We start from the raw sequence: 20,448 nt of genomic DNA, 5'->3' as shown, positions 1-20,448 counted from the left end.
GAACATTATGATTGTAATGGCTTAAAGGATTTGTTCTCTTCTGAACAAATGTACCTATCTTTTTTATTTTTTAATACGGTATGATAAAATAAGTATTTAATATTTGAAAATACGAAACAAAGTAAGTTTTATAATGTAGAAGGATTAAAATCCTTACCAGTAACCGTAAGCATCTTAATTCTTGTAATCTCTTAAATGTAACATAATATTTAACAAATTTGCATTTTAAGAAAAGTATATAAAATAAATCTTGAAAAATACAAAATTAATACCTAGGAGAATTACATCAGTTGGCTCTGACAACTTTAGCTCACCAACAACCGAATCGCTACGAACAGGTGCATACCTTCAAAATATAGAAAAAAAAGGTTTTTTTTATATAGATGTATATGTATAGATATTATTAGTGAATTAAATAAAAAAGGTAGAGATATTAATTACCCGAATAATAAAAAAGCAATTGATGGGGGATAGAAGCTAAACTTGTGTTTGAGTTTGAGTTTTGTTCTCTTTATTGATCACTTCCTATATCATGATTCAATTTTTCATTGATTCCACCTTTTATGATGAAAGAAGTAGAATTCTTTTGAGATTTCTTCATATAGTTTCTTCCTTTAGTCCACATGTTTTCAAGATTCTCTGGTTCAAGAACTTTTGTCCTTCTTTGGGCTGCTGCTTCAAGAACACAGGCCCAATCAGAAGTCCGTGTAGGCATGGAAGATGGGTTTACAGTTACAGAAGATTCCTTTTGGATGTTAGGGGTAGATGGTGGTTTCTCTAACTTTTGAGTAGAAGAAGACCCACTGTTTGACTTTGGACCTTTGTCATTGTTTGTAACAGAAGGTTGATTCTGGGGTTGAATAGTGACATTGGACTGATCATCAACCGTTTCTTTCTTCCCCTTATTGTTATCAAGACAAATACCCTCAATCAACTCATTAATACGCATATTGAAAAGTGTATAAATCAAAAGTTGAAAGTGTGGAGAACTAGAAATAGAAAGAGTACGATTCTTGAATACTCACTCGGGGCTTGCGAATCTCATTACATGTTCCATTATTAAGCATGTTAAAAGCTCTCGTGTAATGTATTGAACTAAAGGGCATTGAGCTTCTTGTGGTCTAAGAACTGCAGCCAAAAGTACTCCCATAATCTGCTTAACAAACCACAAGATAAGAACCATTAATGAAAGTATTTGCAAAACATCAATGAAGATTGTGATAATCTTCATCAGAACTCTCATCTTACACCTTATATTCACTCTGGGCAGATACTAAGGATGGATGAAGCTCCTTTGAAGCCATGAGATGGTGTATCAATCTTTCATCTCTTTCTTTAGAAAATAATTTTAACATGACCTCCCTCCCAAGAACTCCGTCAGCCCAAGCGCCCAACCCACTCCAGTAAATTTGTTGGAATGCATATCCAACACGTTGAAATACCAAAAATAAAAAATAAAAAAAATTATGTAACCAAAATAAGCATATCAAATAATATAAAAAATTAATTTTATTCTTACGTTATATCAAGAGGAAATATATTAGGAGCCATTCGCATGGCAAGTTTATACGATAGAATTTAAACTTCTATGTAAAACCAGATAAACATAAAAGCAAAAAAAAGGAACAATTTTGTTGTAAACTTAATTTCTTTCTTTTTTTTACATAATGAATCATCTAAAATTGAGAGAGAAACAACAAAGCTAAGACATTCATATTTTTATTTATAAAATCAAACATTCATATGAATTGAGTTCATTCTTCTAAATTCTAACCCTTTCTAACATTATAATAGATCAACTCAAGAAGGCCCATCTTTCTCAATCCCAAAAGGTGCCTCTAAATGCCAAATCATTGATAAGGACTTTTCAAAAACACTTAGCGTGCAAATTTAAAGGCCACATTTTGAAGCTGATCCATGAAACTAAAAATAGACATACATGTGTGGATTGTTAATGCTTCTGATGTTGAAACAGCTAGTTCCACTGCATCTGTGATGTCAACTCTATGAGATTTGGGGTTTATCCTATTTTACCCTTTTAAAATTCCAAAATTGCCCCTTTCAAAATTAAAGTTAACCCAGCAGCCATGGAAAGAATCAAACTCAGCAGCAACATTTTCAAAAGGAAAAAAAAATATTTTGATCAATCGCAAACCAAACAAGAAGATTCCAGCATTGCCCTTTGTATATGACATAACAATGAACCCAATAGTCTTGACTAGGATCAAAATCAGCAGTATGAAGAACAAGAAACCCTTCCATAAATTTGTCAATCATGGACCAATAACAAAAAAACTTTTGATCAAGCTGCCCCTGCTTCTCAAACCAAGGAGATTAGAAGAAAAAAATTATCAAAGAAGAGGCTACTGTGATAAAATGGAACAGGGGTGCACCCATTTTTTTCCCAGTAATACCGAATTCTATCAAAATTAACAAGCTGACCAAAATGCCCCTGAATAAGTAACCACTATTTTCGAAAGCAATACAATCCAGAATAGATAAGCAAAAATAAAATTGAAAGATTGTTGTAACCCACTGACCTCAAAAGAACCCAGGCAGCCACAAGAAAAAACTTATACTCTTCCATTTACCAAAAATGCCCATGACCGGTATACACTTACGCCTTCAACCACCAACCAAGGATGCCAAACACACCAGGAGCTGAACCCAAGAACCCCAAGAACCTTAAGCTAATCACGTGAGATATTTGACATGGGGAGTTCAATTTATTCATTAATCACCCACCAAAAAACAGATAGGGATCAATTTTGAAAAAGATATAAGATAAAAGAAATGGAGACGTGGCCATGGAGGGTAACAGTTTTAGAGAGAGAGAGAGAGAGAGAGATGTTGCCATGAAAACTCTATTGACTAAAACAACTAATATCTAATTTTTATCACGAGAAAACTAGTAAGCTTCAGGATTTTTCAGAAATTATGGAGGAGTGAGGATAGTAGAAAGAAAACATTAGGAAGAGAGAAAAAACAAAACATATCTTAGTCGAACTAGGGGGTGTAAATTTGAGCAATCGTTATAGTCTCTAACGAGGTCAGGTGCCAGGGTCTCTGACGAGGAGAAGTGAGAACGAGGTCACTGGAGGAGAGGTGACCAAAGAGGTTGTCGAATTAACGAGGCGAGGCGATGTGAATCTTCTATTGTTGCTACATCCGGCCTATGAATGCTTTGACGTCTTCCCTTAATAGCTGGTGGCTGGTGTGTGATGAGTCAAATAGAGTTCTTGTATGTGAAAACCCTAAATAGATGTGAGATTGAAGAAGAAAAGCGTACGTGAGGGACGTGTTTTTGAAACTCTTGATGAAAATCACGATCATATGTAAGTGGGAAATAAAAGCCCTAGTTGCTGGTCGCCATTTTGTGATATTTAGGAATGAACGCGAGTTTTTAAGGAAAAAATTATAGAACGATTATATGAGTTGTCGAGGTTTATAGCAGAGATGGTATCGTGATTAGGGTTTGCAGAGAGAAAGGAAGAAGAGAATGATGGGAGATCTTGAAGCGGGGTATCCAAAATTTTAGAATTTTAAGAGGATTTCATTTCCCCCTTTTAAGAATGCGCGTTTTGAGTAAAAATCATAAAGCGACATTCACATTGGACGCACATTTTAGATAAACTGCCCTCCGTGTTTTTAATTTTTTACATGAGACACTAATTTAAGGTCACGCAACAATGTGCGACCTGAATCCTTGAATTTTTTGAAGAGATGAAACCTTTTTAATATCACTCTCTTTTGCGTAACATAAATCAATGAGTGTCATGGTTTGCGCATCGTAAAAGGGTCTTTTTCTCGTAGTGGATAATGAATATGGTGGTATTAATGCTTTCTTTAATAATGTTCTTTATTTTAAAGAATTACCTGGTGTGTATGAAACAGTGTCGGTTGTTGATAACCTAGGAAATAATGTATTGTGTATCGATTCTTCCACTAGCTTGGATAAAGCATCATTATGGCATTGTCGTCTTGGACATGTAAGCAAGAAACACATAGGCCAACTCCAAAAGGATGGAGTCTTGGAGTCATTTGACCTAAAGTCAGATGATAGTTGTGAATCTTGTTTGCTTGGGAAAATAACAAAGTCACCCTTCACTGGTACTTGTGCTAGGGGTGAGGGTTTGTTGGACCTCATACATACTGATGTGTGTGGACCCTTCAGAACCGCCACAAGAGATGCTAACCGCTTCTATGTGAATTTTACTGATGATTTTAGTAGATATGGATATGTCTACTTAATCAAGCATAAGTCAGAAACCTTTGAAAAGTTCAAGGAGTTTAAACAGGAAGTGGAGAATCAGTTAGGCAGGAACATTAAGATGCTTCGATCTGATCGAGGTGGTGAGTATCTTAGTACAAAGTTCCTTGACTATCTTAAGGAATGTGGGATTGTCTCATAATTGACACCTCCCAGGATACCACAGCTTAATGGTGCAGCTGAGAGGTGTAATTGGACCTTGTTGGACATGGTTTGTTCCATGATGAGTCGAGCTTCGCTACCAATCTCTTTTTGGGGGTATGCCTTAGAGACTGTCGCCCATATTCTTAATCTAGTCCCTACCAAAAAGGTTGCCAAAACACCTCACGAGATGTGGACTGGAAAAGTTCCCAATCTGGACCACATCAAGATTTGGGGTTGTGAGGATTTTGTGAGGCGCGATACTCACGATAAGCTCGAACCTCGAAGTCAGAGGTGTATTTTCATCGACTACCCACTGAAATCCTTTGGTTACCTCTTTTACAGACCCAGTGATAATGTGGTCTTTGTAGCAAGGAGAGGAGTCTTTCGCGAGAGACAGTTCATGAGCTAAGGAAACAGTGGGAGGAAAATTGAACTTGAAGAAATTCAAGAGTCAAGTGGTGAAGGAACCTCAAACCCTAGCAATAAACCTGAGGAGGAAACTCCTGTTGATCCGACAGATGAGTCTGTAACTCTTAGGCATTCCACGAGAGTTAGGAATGCACCTGAGCATTACTATGGTTTCCATATTACTATGGAAGGTGATACGCTTATCAGTGATAGCACACTAGTAACTTTGGATGAGCCTAACAGCTACACGGAAGCCATGGCAGGCCCTGAGGCTGCTAAATGGAAAGAGGCTATGGACAGTGAGATACAATCCATGTATGTCAATCAAGTTTGGAACTTGGTTGACAATGTACCAGGTCGTAAGATAGTCGGGTGCAAATAGATCTTTAAGAAGAAGACCGACATGGACGATAATGTACACTTATAAGGCACGATTGGTATTAAAGGGTTTTTCTCAAACTCCGGGAGTTGATTATGATGAGACCTTTTCACCAGTAGCAAAGATTAAGTCTATTATGGTTATGCTGGCCAATGCTGCATTTCATGACTATGAAATATGGCAAATGGATGTCAAAACCGATTTTCTTAATGGAAAGTTGGTTGAGGATGTTTACATGAGTCAGCCAGAGGGTTTTGTCAGCACAGAGTACCCTAATAGAGTGTGTAAGCTTGAGAAATCCATCTATGGATTGAAACAAGCACCTCGCAAATGGAATCTTTGTTTCGATGAGAAAGTTAAAGAGTTTGGCTTTTCGAGGAGCGAAGATGAACCTTGTGTATATGTCAAGGTTAGTGGGAGTATAGTTAGCTTCTTGGTACTGTATGTGGATGGCATACTGCTCATAGGAAATGACATCCCAACTCTGTAGGAAGTCAAGTCCTGGCTTGGGAAGTGTTTCGCTATGAAGGACCTTGTAGAAGCTACCTATATCCTAGGGATAAGAATCTTGAGAGACAGGAGTAAGAGACTTATTGGACTTAGTCAGAGCACCTATGTGGATAAAATTTTGAAAAGGTTCAACATGCAGAACTCTAAGAAAGGTGAGTTACCGATCTAGAGTAACGCCAGACTAAGTAAGACTCAGAGCTCGAGTACAAAGGTTGAGATAGCAGAGATAAATCGAGTTCCGTATGCTTCCGTTGTAGGCTCGATCATGTATTCTATGACTTGTACTCGTCCTGATGTGGCCTTTGCATTGAGCATGGTCAACAGATATCAGGGGAACCCTGACAAGGCTCACTGGATTGCGGTAAGAACATTCTCAAGTACCTGCGGAGGAAAGGACTGGGTCCTTACCCTTGGTGGGAGTGATGCCTTGAGAGTAGTAGGGTATAGTGTGATAAATACGTTATCAAAACATTTTCGAAGAAACGTACTTTATTCATTTTAAAACGTTTGGAATGTCATCGTCAATACAGAAACATAAGCATAAACGGAACTTACATTTATTTACACTAGTGATCTACATCTCTTTAATCTCTCAGTGTAGTGAGACTTCATATCAACACCTGTGATATAAATAAACTGAGTGGGTCAGGTTGGGAAACCTGGTGAGTACATAGGGTTTTCCACCCACAATAATATAATTATTATGTTTAAACAATCAAACAATCAACCCAATTACCCATCCCCATTATCTTCTTTACTCTTAAGGATCTACCCTAAGAATCAGCCATTCCTCGTTCATTTATTCCTAAGGATTATCCTAAGGAATAGGTACAAAGTCCATCGTTACCATGGTTTATAGATTACAACAGGTGAACACGTAGTCCAAAACATCTGGTAAACACTTAGTTCAAAAATAACCAGTGCACACACTTAGTTCAAAATACCTAGTGAACACACTTAGTTCAAATACCTAGTGAACACACTAAATTTAGAATACCTAGTGAACACACTCAGTTCAAATACCTAGTGAACACACTTTGTTCAAAAATATATAGTGAACACACTTAGTTCAAAATTACCTAGTGAACACACTCAGTTCAAATACCTAGTGAACACACTCAATTCAAAATACCTAGTGAACACACTCAGTTCAAATACCTAGTGAACACAGTTAGTTCAAAAATATATAGTGAACACACTTAGTTCAAAAATACCTAGTGAACACACTCAGTTCAAATACCTAGTGAACACCTAGTTTAAAAACACCTACAGATTACGAGCCTGCTAGCGTTCTACTGGACTGTCTGGTATCGTCCGTGGTCGTCATCTATACTCCACTAGATGACTAGATCACTGTCAACATTGATGTCTTTCATCGTGTTATCACAACTATTTCATCTACCCATGTTTTACCCAACACATTTTGTAGATATAAAATACATATACTGTTTAAATCATTTAAAACATGTATAAAAATATTTCACCCAACATAGACAACAAGTATTCAGACAATATGCACACATAGCACATAATTTATATTAAAATACTTCATATCTATGTGCAAGATGAAAGAGACTATGCACTTACCTGATTAGGCGGTGACTTGGTACTCGGACAACACTTCGTTATCTCAAAACAATTTTCCCTCGACAAAACAACGGATTTTCTCAAAAATCGGGCTTTGTTGGAGCAGCGTTCCCGAGTCGAAAGGCTCTTTTCTTGAGGCTTCGGGAGCCTCGGGGCTTCCTTCGGGTGCTAGGGGGGTTTACCTAGGCTTTTAGGGGGGTTAGGGACCTTAGAGAGAGAGTATAAAGAGAGAAAGAAGAGGTTGAGGGGTGAGGAAATGAGGGAACCCGGCACCTCTATTTATAGGGGTGCTGACTGATGGACTCGCCGATTTGGGGCATGTGGTAGCCTTCTGGTGGTGCCACGTGTCCAATTCTGGTGGTGCCACGTCACCCCCTATCGCGTACCAACCTTCAAAGTTAGAAAAATCATAACTCTCGCATACGAGCTCCGTTTTCGATGTTCTTTTTTTAACGTGTAGGTAAAATCAAGATATACAACTTTCATTTAGACTCCGTCGGCTAATTCTCGACCGATCTCAAATTTAACAGTATGAGACGTTTAGACTGTTAAATGACCGCGAAGAATTCGTAACTCCTTCATACGAACTCCGTTTTCGTCTATATTTTTACCGTTGCGTTCCTATTAATGAGATCTTCAACTCTCATTTAGGTCGCGTAAGCCAAAAACCGCTCAAACTAAAATTCGAGTTTCGGGCCGTGCACTGCTAAGCCAAATCTTAGAAAAATCATAACTTCCTCATATGAAGTCAGATTTGAGCATTCTTTTTTTGTATGTTCTCGGTTTAACATATACTACAACTTTCATTTAGATTTCTAAGGCTAAAAGTCGCTCCATCATAAATTTACTATTTACGCTTCCCGGTATCGTGCCGGTTTTGCCGTAAAACTTCGACGGGCCATAACTTCTTCGTTATAACTCGGATTTCGGCGTTCTTTATATGTACGAAAACCTTGAGAAATATTCTAAAAATTGGTTAAGACTATTTATTATAAATAATCTTTTGCCAAAAAGTCATTTTCGACACTTATTGCCTCAAAATTGACTAGCCCGGATCTACGGGCGTTACAATTATCCCCCCCTTAGGATGATTACGTCCCGGAATAATCAACGAAACAGGGCTCACATGATGACTCCATAAGTTATCTCTTCATCCTAAGTTATAACCGTAACTTTGATGTTTCTTCGAACAAGTATCTAACTCTAAGACTTCCTGACTGCAGGCAGTGCTCGATCTTGCACTTGCTCCTATCTCACGTTAGACTCCAAATTATGACCTTTAAGTCACAATCTCAATCCTCAATGGATATGAACCTAAGATAAGTTCTTTTATTACTATCATGGATCAATGGGTTATATTCTAATGACCTCTCATCGTATGTTGCAACGCTCAGACTCAGGTCTCTTAGAGTCAAATTCCAGAATGGAATATACCTTCCTTCAGGCTCTAATGTGATAAAATCATATTTTAACATTTAGCATTTCTAGCTACTAACTTCTTTAACAACGAGCGTGATACTTCTATTAATCGCTTTGATTATCTCTCACTCCAATCTTTTGGCTTAAGTCAGATGATACATCGAACTTGGTTCTCTGAACGATGTAACATACTCATCGTAGTCGGACTCAATTTGATATGACCACTAGGGTCTGAATAACAACAATCATCTTAGTCATTACCGAAACGATGGTAACGACATGTTTGAATAAAACGGAATCAACTATTGGCTTCTTGGTAACCTTGTGACTTTCCTTGATCCAAGCGTGAGTCCTGTGCTTCCGGTAGTATATGCATCTACTACCTTTCACACCTACTCATACTCGTCCCAAGTATTGTCTTGCAGTTTTCCAAGTCACCATGCAAGAAAATCACATAACAGTTTAACACACCAGATAACAAAACGAAGATTTTATTATTTCTTGAAACTATTACATAGGTGTTCATGTTCACCCTAGACTATGCCTCTAATAGGCTACATCATATGATTCTATCCCTTTGTCTACTTCATAACTCGATCTTCAAACTTCCTCATCCTCGATTCCTTGCGTTGTTTTCCGCTTCATCAAGAATCATGTGGAATGCCCTTGGCCTTGGTGGTGTGTTTGGCCTTGCTTCTTCATTCTTCTTTGGGCAATTCTTTGAAAGATGCCCCCTTCTTTACATTCATAACACAACCTCTTGTTGGATGTACACTCATTGGCGTAATGCCCAGACTTTCCACACTTGAAACATGTCACCTCCTCGCCGCATTTTCCAAAGTGTTTCTTCTTGCATTTATCACACCACCTTGCTTCACCTCCTTCTCCTCCTCCAAACTTTGATAATTTTCTCTCCTTGTTGGACCTTGAAGATCCATCAAACTTCCGCTTCTCTCCTGCCTTATCTTTTTCTAGACCCTTTTCTCTTATTTGGGTCTCTACGTTCTTAGCTGCCCTAACAGCTGTTTTCAAGGTAGTTGCCATTTTGACCATTAGGCCAAAGTCAGTGGGCAATCCGTTAGCAAATCTATCAATCTTGGAGAGTTCAGTAGGAACCAAGTAGGGAAATAGCTTCATCCTCTCGGTGAATGCGATGGCATACTCATCAACACTCATCATCCCTTTCTTCAGGTTCTGAAACTCATTGTTCAGGTCTATCAGATCTATCTCTAAGCAGTACTACATTTTCAACTGTTCCAAAAACTCTTCCCATGACATCCTTAGGGCTTCTCCTCGTGGCATCGTATCTGCCAGTAGCTTCCACCAGCTCAAGACTCCTGTTTTCAGCTGTCTTATTGTGAAGACAGTCTTCTGTTTCCCGCTACAGCTGCAGCTCTCAAACACCATCTCCATCTCGGAGATCCAATCCATAATCTCAACCGACTTTGGGCTTCCTGAGAGACTTGGTGGTTTCGCACCTAAGAAATTCTTGTACATTCGCCCATCCTTGTCATTTCTCCATTTCGGGCCATCCCTTCTTTCACCTTGAGTCCCTACTTGACTCACTTGGCGGCTGTAGTTCTCTTCCTCTGATTGCTCGGGAATCAGTTCAGGTTGCTCAATGGGCACAGTAGGTTCGTCCCTATTCAACATCTGCCTCATTTCTTCCCTTTGTTCAACTAACATAGCCCGAACCATGGCTTGTACTCCAGCCATGGTGATTGGTTCAGGTGCAGCTTTTACTACGACTGGTATTTGCTGTATCACTGGGGGCTGATCTCGGTTCCCATTTGCATTCACGTTTCCGCTATGGGTCCTTGCCATCTTGATCTATACACCAAATAATGTGAATCTAGATCTTTATTTAGGATTGACGTTTAAATCATCCTTATCACTCCGAAACGTTTATATGCTAGTTTTAATATCGTAGTTAAACGCTTAGAATCCTAAACACATAAGGTTTCCAGATCCGGTTGGCAATAGACCATAGATATGAACAAATAACAGCATATCAGGCACAAGCATTTAGCACATAAAAGAATTTTAGGCACAATTCCTAAAATAAGCTAGTTCTCACACCTCACAATCATCGCTTAGCATTCTTAGTTTAAGTCTAGAAATAAATCCATATTCCTAGTTCGCTTAAACTAATGCTCTGATACCAACTGTGACATCCCCATTTTTCACGGCCAGAAAAGACCGATTTTGTTTATGCTTTGTAAAAATCAGAGTACGTCTTTTCATAAAAATGTTGCAGAATTTGTTCCCAGAAAAACATGATAAAATACGTTATCAAAACATTTTCGAAGAAACGTATTTTATTCATTTTAAAACATTTGGGATGTCATCGTCAATACAGAAACATAAGCATAAAAGGAACTTACATTTACTTACACTAGTGATCTACATCTCTTTAATCTCTCAGTGTAATGTGACTTCATATCAACACCTGTGATATAAATAAACTGAGTGGGTCAGGTTGAGAAACCTGGTGAGTATATAGGGTTTTCAACCCACAGTAATATAATTATTATGTTTAAACAATCAAACAATCAACCTAATTACCCATCCCTATTATCTTCTTTACTCTTAAGGATCTACCCTAAGAATCAGCTATTCCTCATTTATTTATTCCTAAGGATTATCCTAAGGAATAGGTACAAAGTCCATCGTTACCAAGGTTTATAGATTACAACAGGTGAACACGTAGTCCAAAACATCTTGTAAACACTTAGTTCAAAAATAACCAGTGAACACACTTAGTTCAAAATACCTAGTGAACACACTCAGTTCAAATACCTAGTGAACACACTCAGTTCAAATACCTAGTGAACACACTCAATTCAAAATACCTAGTGAACACACTCAGTTCAAATACCTAGTGAACACACTTAGTTCAAAAATATATAGTGAACACACCTAGTTCAAAAATACCTAGTGAACACACTCAGTTCAAATACCTAGTGAACACACTCAATTCAAAATACCTAGTGAAAACACTTAGTTCAAAAATATATAGTGAACACACTTAGTTCAAAAATACCTAGTGAACACACTCAGTTCAAATACCTAGTGAGCACCTAGTTCAAAAACACCTACAGATTATGAGCCTGCTAGCGTTCTACTGGACTGTCTGGTATCGTCCGTGGTCGTCATCTATACTCCACTAGATGACTAGATCACTGTCAACATTGATGTCTTTCATCGTGTTATCACAACTATTTCATCTACCCATGTTTTACCCAACACGTTTTGTAGATATAAAATACATATACTGTTTAAATCATTTAAAACATGTATAAAAATATTTCACCCAACATAGACAACAAGTATTCAGACAATATGCACACATAGCACGTAATTTATATTAAAATACTTCATATCTATGTGTAAGATGAAAGGGACTATGCACTCACCTGATTAGGTGGTGACTCGGTACTCGGGCAGCACTTCGTTATCTCAAAACAATTTTCCCTCGACAAAACAACGGACTTTCTCAAAAATCGGGCTTCGCTGGAGCAACATTCCTGAGCCGAAAGGCTCTTTTCTCAGGGCTTCGGGAGACTCGGGGCTTCCTTCGGGTGCTAGGGGGTTTACCTAGGCTTTTAGGGGGGGGGGGGGGTTAGGGAGCTTAGAGAGAGAGTATAAAGAGATAAAGAAAAGGGTTGAGGGGTGAGGAAATGAGGGAAGCCGACACCTCTATTTATAGGGGTGCTGACTGATGGACTCGCCGAGTTGGGGCATGTGGCAGCCTTCTGGTGGTGCCACGTGTCCAATTCTGGTGGTGTCACGTCACCCCCTATCGCGTATCAGCCTTCAAACTTAGAAAAATCATAATCGCATAAGAGATCCGTTTTCGACGTTCTTTTTTTAACATGTAGGTAAAATCAAGATATACAACTTTCATTTAGACTCCGTTGGCTAATTCTCGACCGATCTCAAATTTAACAGTAGGAGGCGTTTAGACTGTTAAATGACCGCGAAGAATTCGTAACTCCTTCATACGAACTCCGTTTTCGTCTATCTTTTTACCGTTGAGTTCCTATTAATGAGATATTCAACTATCATTTAGGTCGCGTGAGCCAAAAACCGCTCGAACTAAAATTCGAGTTTCGGGTCGTGCACTGCTAAGCCAAATCTTAGAAAAATCATAACTTCCTCATACCAAGTCAGATTTGGGCGTTCTTTTTTTTGTATGTTCTCGACTTAACATATACTACAACTTTCATTTAGATTTATAAGGCTAAAAGTCGCCCCATCGTAAATTTACTATTTATGTTTCCCGGTGTTGTGTCGGTTTTGCCGTAAAACTTCGACGGGCATAACTTCTTCGTTATAACTCGGATTTCAGCGTTCTTTATATGTACGGAAACCTTGAGACATATTCTAAAACTTGGTTAAGACTATTTATTATATATAATCTTTTTCTGAAAAGTCATTTTCGACACTTATTGCCTCAAAATTGACTAGCCCGGATCTACGGGCGTTACATATAGTGACGCTTGCTTCCAGACTGATAGGGATAATTTCTGCTCTCAGTCAGGTTGGGTCTTTACCTTAAACAGAGGAGTAGTTACTTGGAAAAGTTCCAAGCAGGAGACGTTGGCTGATTCAACTTGCGAATCAGAGTATATAGCAGCAAGCGAGGCAGCAAAGGAGGCGACATGGCTGAAGAACTTCATCGGAGACCTTAGAGTTGTACCAGAAATAAAGGAGCCTACGGAGATTTTCTGTGACAACATTAGTGCGGTTTCCTTAGCCAAGGAACCTATCGATCATGGCAGATCCAGACACATTGACAGAAAATATCACTTCATCAGACATCGAATAGAAGGACTCCTCGTGGCAAAGAGGGTATCATCGGATGAGAACCCAACAGATCCCCTCACGAAGGGACTAAGTAGGGTTAAGCATCTTGAACATGTAAGGTGCATAGGGTTAAAGGATGATATTAGTTTTGGAAATTAGATAGCTTTGAAATTTGTAAAGTGTAATTGACATTTGATGACATATAAAAGTTGTTGTTTATTTATAAGTAAAGTGTTGCTATCTTTTGTCAATCATTTACTATCATTTCAATTTCCATGTTTTGACTTGCAGAATAATTATGTTATGGTATATCATATTATTCAAATTCTCCACAATCGGTCATATGTTGGAAGCAGATATGAATCAAGATTGTCATGAAGTTGGCTTGTAGATGTCTAAGTTATTGGACATAGCAAGAGTTGCTTCAGCACTCATGAGTACTCATAAGTTTTAAGTATTGGATTCAACCCACGCTCGCTTGTATCACTTCATGGAATTTATCTCGAGTGAGTGTGAGACAGTAATATCATATGAGTTGTTGATTATGATTTGGTTATACATTGATTGTACGAAAACACATTGGTAACTCGATGTTATAAAACGTGCCTTTATGTATGATTCAACAAGTAGTAGAACAAGCATATGAGTCGAAGTTTATCTGTTCCTTCTTGGATTAAAGCGATATCTGGGCCCCTCGATGATTTGTGTTGACCCATGTATCGGGCCTGGTCAGAACTAAGTTGATGTGTTCAATTAAGTTCTATGTCAAACAAATCGGAAATCGGGAAACAAACTGCTGGACAATAAGTAAGACATAGTTCCATGTATTTGTCCGGCTAATATCTAGAACAAAGGATTATATGATCCCTTATCTAAAATGGCGCTTCATAGTTCAACAGAGTTTTAAGAGTTACGATTGTCGGTCGGTTCCTAAAGTCATGCTTGTAACTATAGTTATTAGACTTATCCAAGTGGGAGACTGTTGGATAAGGTGTCTAAGTCTATAACTATATTTGAGATGTACTTGACCCGAACCGGCATGGTCCATTTGGGTTGCACTTCACCCGAACAATTTATATGGATAATCTTTTGAGAATAGTATAAGTTATGATTTATTAACATATTATAAGTTCTAATATATTAATATGAAATCATATTATTTAATTAGTATTGATCTAAAATTAATTTAGTGATCAAAAGGGTGACTAATTAAATATGGACCCTTGTATTTATATAGTGTGGGCTGATGCTTATTTAGAATGGGCTAGGCTTGCATGGTAAGTCCATGGAGATTTAACCCATGGATCTTATGGAAATGAAAGGTCATGAGTATTAGGGTTTACATGGATGCAACCCTAATCCACCACACTATATAAAGGAGTCTTTGGCATATGAAATGACATTAGTGTGTGTGTGTGTGTGTGAGCAAAGGTGGCCGATTTCTACAAGTGTTCATACTCTCTCTAAAGGTTTCCAAGTTTGTGGTGATTTGTGACTTCCATTTGAGGCATCCACATTATTGGTGCTAGGCTCTCAAACTCCAAGCAATCAACCACTACAAAAAGGTATGTAATTCTACTAGTGTTTTATGATTCAAGTACCCCATAACATGCTAGTTAGGATGTAAACCTTGGAAAGTTATTATTTGCATGTATCTTAGAGAAAACATAGATCCAAGGTTTCTAGGGTTGCACGTACACCATAGGAGTGTTAGAATGCTCAAAAATCCTTCATGTACATACTTTTAAAAGTGTTGCAGATATTTCATGTGGGATGGGTTTGGAAACTTATTCTGTCAGGCTTTATAATACTGTGTTGGATAGACGTTATGGAGCTCCATCTCCGGGGACTCTTGCTGCTATTATTTATGGCGATGATCCAAATTCTAGTCAATATGATATTGTTGTCATTCAAAGGACGGTTTGCCGCATCGTATTAGCAAGCTTCATCCATCTTACATGCCTTTGCAATATACCCTTTTGTTTCCTTTTGGTGAAGATGGTTGGTTGCCAAGGATGAGATCGAGACCTAATTCTGAATGTTCTGATAGAAATCTTACAGTGAATATGTATTATAGCTATCAATTACACGCACGCAATAATATGTTTTCCTTGCTTCTATGTGGTGGTAGGCTTTTCCAACAGTATATTGTTGATGCGTACATTGGCATTGAACAAAATAGACTTGACTATGTACAAACCATCAAGAGCAGCTTCGTTCTGAGTATGTATCTAGGGTTTATGATGCGCTTTCAAGGGGAGATTCCGAAGGCAGATTTATTAGAAGACGAATCTTCCTGCCTGCATCGTTTGTTGGAGGACCTAGATATATGTATAAGCACTATCAAGATGCGTTGGCAATATGCAGAGTTTATGGCAATCCATAATACTTTGTTACCTTTACTTGCAATGTAAAATGGCCCAAGATTCTGAGATATATGGATACTCATGGTGTTTATCATTCTCAAAACATACCAGATATCATAGCTCGTGTTTTCGAGATGAAGGTCAAAGTACTATTTTTAAAAGATGATAAAACATTTGGCGATGTTGATGTTTGTAGGTGCCTTTAACATTCTACATATCATTGTTGTCTTATATCACATTTTAGATGCCTTCTTTCTTATGCTTTTTCCCCTGATTAACTTAACAAATTTATACATGATAGAGTTTCAGAAGAGAGGATTACCGCATTGTCATACACTGGTTTGGGTTGCGGCTTCGGATAGGATAATGATAGCTGCTGAGGTTGATAAATATATAAGTTCGGAATTGTCAGACCCACAATTTGAGCCATATTTGTATAAAAATGTCACCGAGTGTATGCTGCATGGCCCTTGTGGTTTCCTCAATCCTAAGTCTCCGTGCATGCGCGGCGGAAAGTGTACAAAGAACTTTCCAAAGCCCTATTAGTCTTCTACAACATTTGAAAAAGATGGATATGTGCATTACAAAATGCGAGAAGGTGCATACCATACAATCCGCAGTGTGGTGCGAATAAATAATGGTTTTGGTGTCCCATATACACCTCTCCAGTCGATTTAACGCACAAATTAATGTAGAGTATTGTGGCTAGAATATGATGATCAAAAACTTATTTAAGTTTATTTCTAAAGGCGTCGAGCGAGTCAGCTTTTCATTATAGAGGTCAGATAATGATGCTACTGATGGAGTCTCTTCTTTTGTCTCGTTGATAAATGAAATACAAAACTTTTTTGATGTCCACATGAAATTGCATGGAGAATTTTCAATTTTCCGATACACGAACGCTACCCTTCAATACAAACATTGGCAGTTAATTAGAAAACATGCAGACTACAACTTTCACAGATAATACTTGCCTAGAAGCACTTATTAGAAACCCGAATTTTGGAGTGACAACTTTGTCTGCATGGTTATTGAATAATGGTAGGGATTCCGATGGTTTGGATTTGACATATCCAGATTACCCATCTAACTATAAATGGGTTAAAAATCAAAAGAGTGGCAACCGAGAGCTAGGTCCGGTTTGCGGACAATTGGCAGACTTGCATATGTTCATCCGATAGCAGGAGAATTATTTTATCTTTTTATGTTGGTGTGTCACCATAAAGGGTTTAAATCGTTTGCGGATATTCGAATCGTTGGTACAACTACATACACAACCTTTCGATTAGCTTGTGAGGCCCTTGGTTTGGTGGTGACGATAGAGAATGGCTTACAACCTTTGCTGATGCCTCTTCTGTGGCTTCCTCTTCAGAATTGCGGTTGTTATTTTGTCATTTGCTACTTTTTTGTGATGTCAGTTGCCCACAACAGTTACGGAACGATGGTTGGCGAAAGATGAGTGATGATATTTCATTTGCTTTTCTCCGTGACAATCCTTCACCATCTGCTTCTATTAATGATGACTTGTTGCAACAACAGGTTCTCCTAGAACTTGAAAAAATTATGAACTCTTCAACTCCAAGAAAATCATTATGAGATTTTGGTCTACCGTTGCCATCGGCAACACTTTTATCCGTCTTGAGAAATCGAATTCTACTTGAAGAGACAAACTATGATAAAAATCCGTTGCATACACAACATCTAGGTATGGTTTCACAAATCAACCCGGATCAGCTCCATATCTATACCATGATTCGTGAGGCTCAGACAAATAAAAAAACAATTTCTTTTGTTTGTCTATGGCCATGGTGGTACAGGAAAAACCTTCTTGTGGACAACTATACTCACATACTTTCGGTCTATTGGAAAAATAGTTCTCGCTGTCGCAACATCCGACATTGCATCGTTGTTGTTGCCTTTCGGGAGGACAACTCACTCGCGATTCAACATCCCTCATGATTTGCCGGCTTCATCCATCTGCAATATCAGAAAGAATACACAACTTGGAGATCTTCTTCAACAAACTTCGTTTATTATATGGGACGAAGCACCCATGAGTGACAAACGTTGTTTCGAATGTCTTGATAGAACACTAAAATACATTCTCAACAACAAGGATCTCCCATTCGGTGGCATGTCAATGCTGTTAGGAGGAGACTTCCGACAAACCTTACCTGTAAAGCCGAAAACCACTGTCTCTGAAATCATTTCTTCCACATCGCCCAATTCATATATGTGGCCTTACTTCACAGTCTGCAAATTGTTGCTTAACATGCTACTTTCAACCATCGATAGCCTGCCTTCATCATCAACTTCGGCTGCCAACTTTGCTTCCTGGTTATTAGATATTGGAAACGGAAAGCTTGGGGAGCCTGATGCAGCTGATCCCATTCACACAAGCATCATTGACATACCAGACCCTCTACTTATCAGTAGTGGCAAAAACAGTTTGCACTCGCTAATACGGTTTGTTTATGATGTTGAAGTGCTTGCAAAACCATCCACATCAAACTTGTCCTCCAGGGCAATTGTTTGTCCGAAAAATGATATTGCTTCAGAAATAAACTCCTTGGTTATGAAAATGGCAAATGGAAATAGTATCACCTACTTAAGCACAAATTCAATGACACCTCACACACACAGGATTTCAGACATAGATCTTTTATACCCACAAGAATATCTACATCGGTTAACATTTTCTAGCTTTCCATTACATGAGTTAACTTTGAAACCGAACACGCCTGTTATGCTATTAAAAAACATTAATCAAGGACTCAGTCTATGTAATGGTACACGTTTAATTGTGTCGCAGTTACTGCCAACTGTTATACAGGCCTCCATTATTACTGGAACTTCCGTAGGGAATCGAGTGTACATACCGAGAATAAAATTTGTTCATAACAGTCCTGATTTACCTTTTGTTTTTACTAGAAAACAATTCCCTGTAAAAGTTTGTTATGCAATGACTATCAATAAAAGTCAAGGACAATCCCTAAAAACAATTGGAATTACCTACCACACCCTGTTTTCACACATGGGCATCTGTATGTTGCTCTATCTAGAGCAACGTCACCAGACTCTATCAAAATTTTGATAATCGATGATAATGGATTACAATAAAAAAGAACAAAAAATGTTGTTTTCAAAGAATTGTTACATCAAGTAAATACTTATATGGTTGATACAACTACCTTCTATCACAAAAAACAAATAATAAATGCATTTTTTTATAAATATGATACTAAACACTTATTTCAGACAGTTGCTTTATCTAATATCTAGTTAACTTTTTCTGTTTGGTAAAGGTTGCATAACATCGTAGTTGTTCGTCACAAATGGAGCTGATAACAACAATAATATTAGATTTAAAATTCGGTGCAACAGGAGGTCCTCTTGAAGTATACTTCGTAAATGGATTCCACACTTTAGACAATATGAAACATGGTTCATGGCTATCGACAAGCATGTATGCACAACCACAACCATTACAACTTACTGTCTATTTACAATACAACAACATTAGACCTAACCATATATTTTGCACTCATTCTAGGGAGATGGCATCCAGATAATTGGTCAGAAATTTAATCAAACATATGTGGAATCGATCCTGCAAGTCTCCAATTGCTACAAAATACAAAATTATGCATGTTGCGCAGTAAAGGAATATCAAAAGATACTAAATAGAAGCATCTACTTAAGTGTGGGTACAACTTCACAAATAGAGCAAATAGACAACAAAAACCACCTCCCAACATTCCATTTCAATTTCAGAACTAAAGAACAGCCGCAGATGATTGCTGATTAGATCGAAGAATACCTAGGTAATTTATTCAATAGATTTTTTTTTATCATTGAAAACATGTTCCCTGACTAAAATGTTTCACAGATTTCATCGGCTTTTTTGTTAAGCTAAAGGACGATGAGAAAAAAAAAACCGTGAACCATTTGTGAACCTCATTTTGATCGACCAAAAGTAATACTTACTACCCACAACTCTCTTATTTGCAACAGATATTTATTTTTATTTGATATATCTTTTATTTTAATACAAAAACAAGCTCACGACAAACAAGCATAACACTATGGAAGGAATGCATCGATTCAATTGAAAAGTTCAATCGTACAACCCTCACCACTTCCTCCTCAAAGACTGTTGTTGTTGTAACTCATCTGAAAGTATCAATGTATGCAGGTACACCGATAAATGTTATCTATCAAATAAACAACTAAAAGAAACAAAAATTATCAAATTTTATTATTGATGACAAACATGTTGATCACATATAAGAGGTTCACTTAGACTTTCTGCCTAGAGGTGGCAAAAATTGACACGACACGAAACCCAACACGAAATAAACGGGTTTGGGTAAGATATTTCAACCCGTTTAAATAAATGGGTTGACACGACACGACACGAAAATTAAATGGGTAAGGTTAGGGTTGATAATTTCAACTCGAATATGACTCGAAAATGACCCGTTTAGTTATATGCATGTTTTTTGAATTATTTAAATAATCTACCAAAACCGTAAGCAAAAGAAAACTTTCGAATT

General features: G+C 37.8%; 1 protein-coding gene across 1 annotated transcript; it reads left to right on the top strand.

Moving 5' to 3' along the window:
- The first annotated feature begins 17,945 nt into the window (after nt 1–17,945).
- On the top strand, nt 17,946–18,986 carry LOC145098745 (uncharacterized). The gene has a single exon (XM_079036352.1). The coding sequence runs from the start codon at nt 17,946–17,948 to the stop codon at nt 18,984–18,986; it is 1,041 nt and encodes a 346-aa protein (XP_078892478.1).
- The last annotated feature ends 1,462 nt before the right edge of the window (nt 18,987–20,448 follow it).

The sequence above is a fragment of the Lactuca serriola genome, chromosome 4 (genome assembly GCF_051521515.1).
Source record: "Lactuca serriola cultivar US96UC23 chromosome 4, Lser_US96UC23_V15, whole genome shotgun sequence".
Lineage (NCBI taxonomy): Eukaryota > Viridiplantae > Streptophyta > Magnoliopsida > Asterales > Asteraceae > Lactuca > Lactuca serriola.
This window is presented reverse-complemented; position numbering and strand designations above follow the sequence as displayed.

Bases quoted from the DNA above. Each gene is read 5' to 3' on its own strand.
- LOC145098745 (XM_079036352.1), top strand. From the start codon at position 17,946: ATGAGTGACAAACGTTGTTTCGAATGTCTTGATAGAACACTAAAATAC.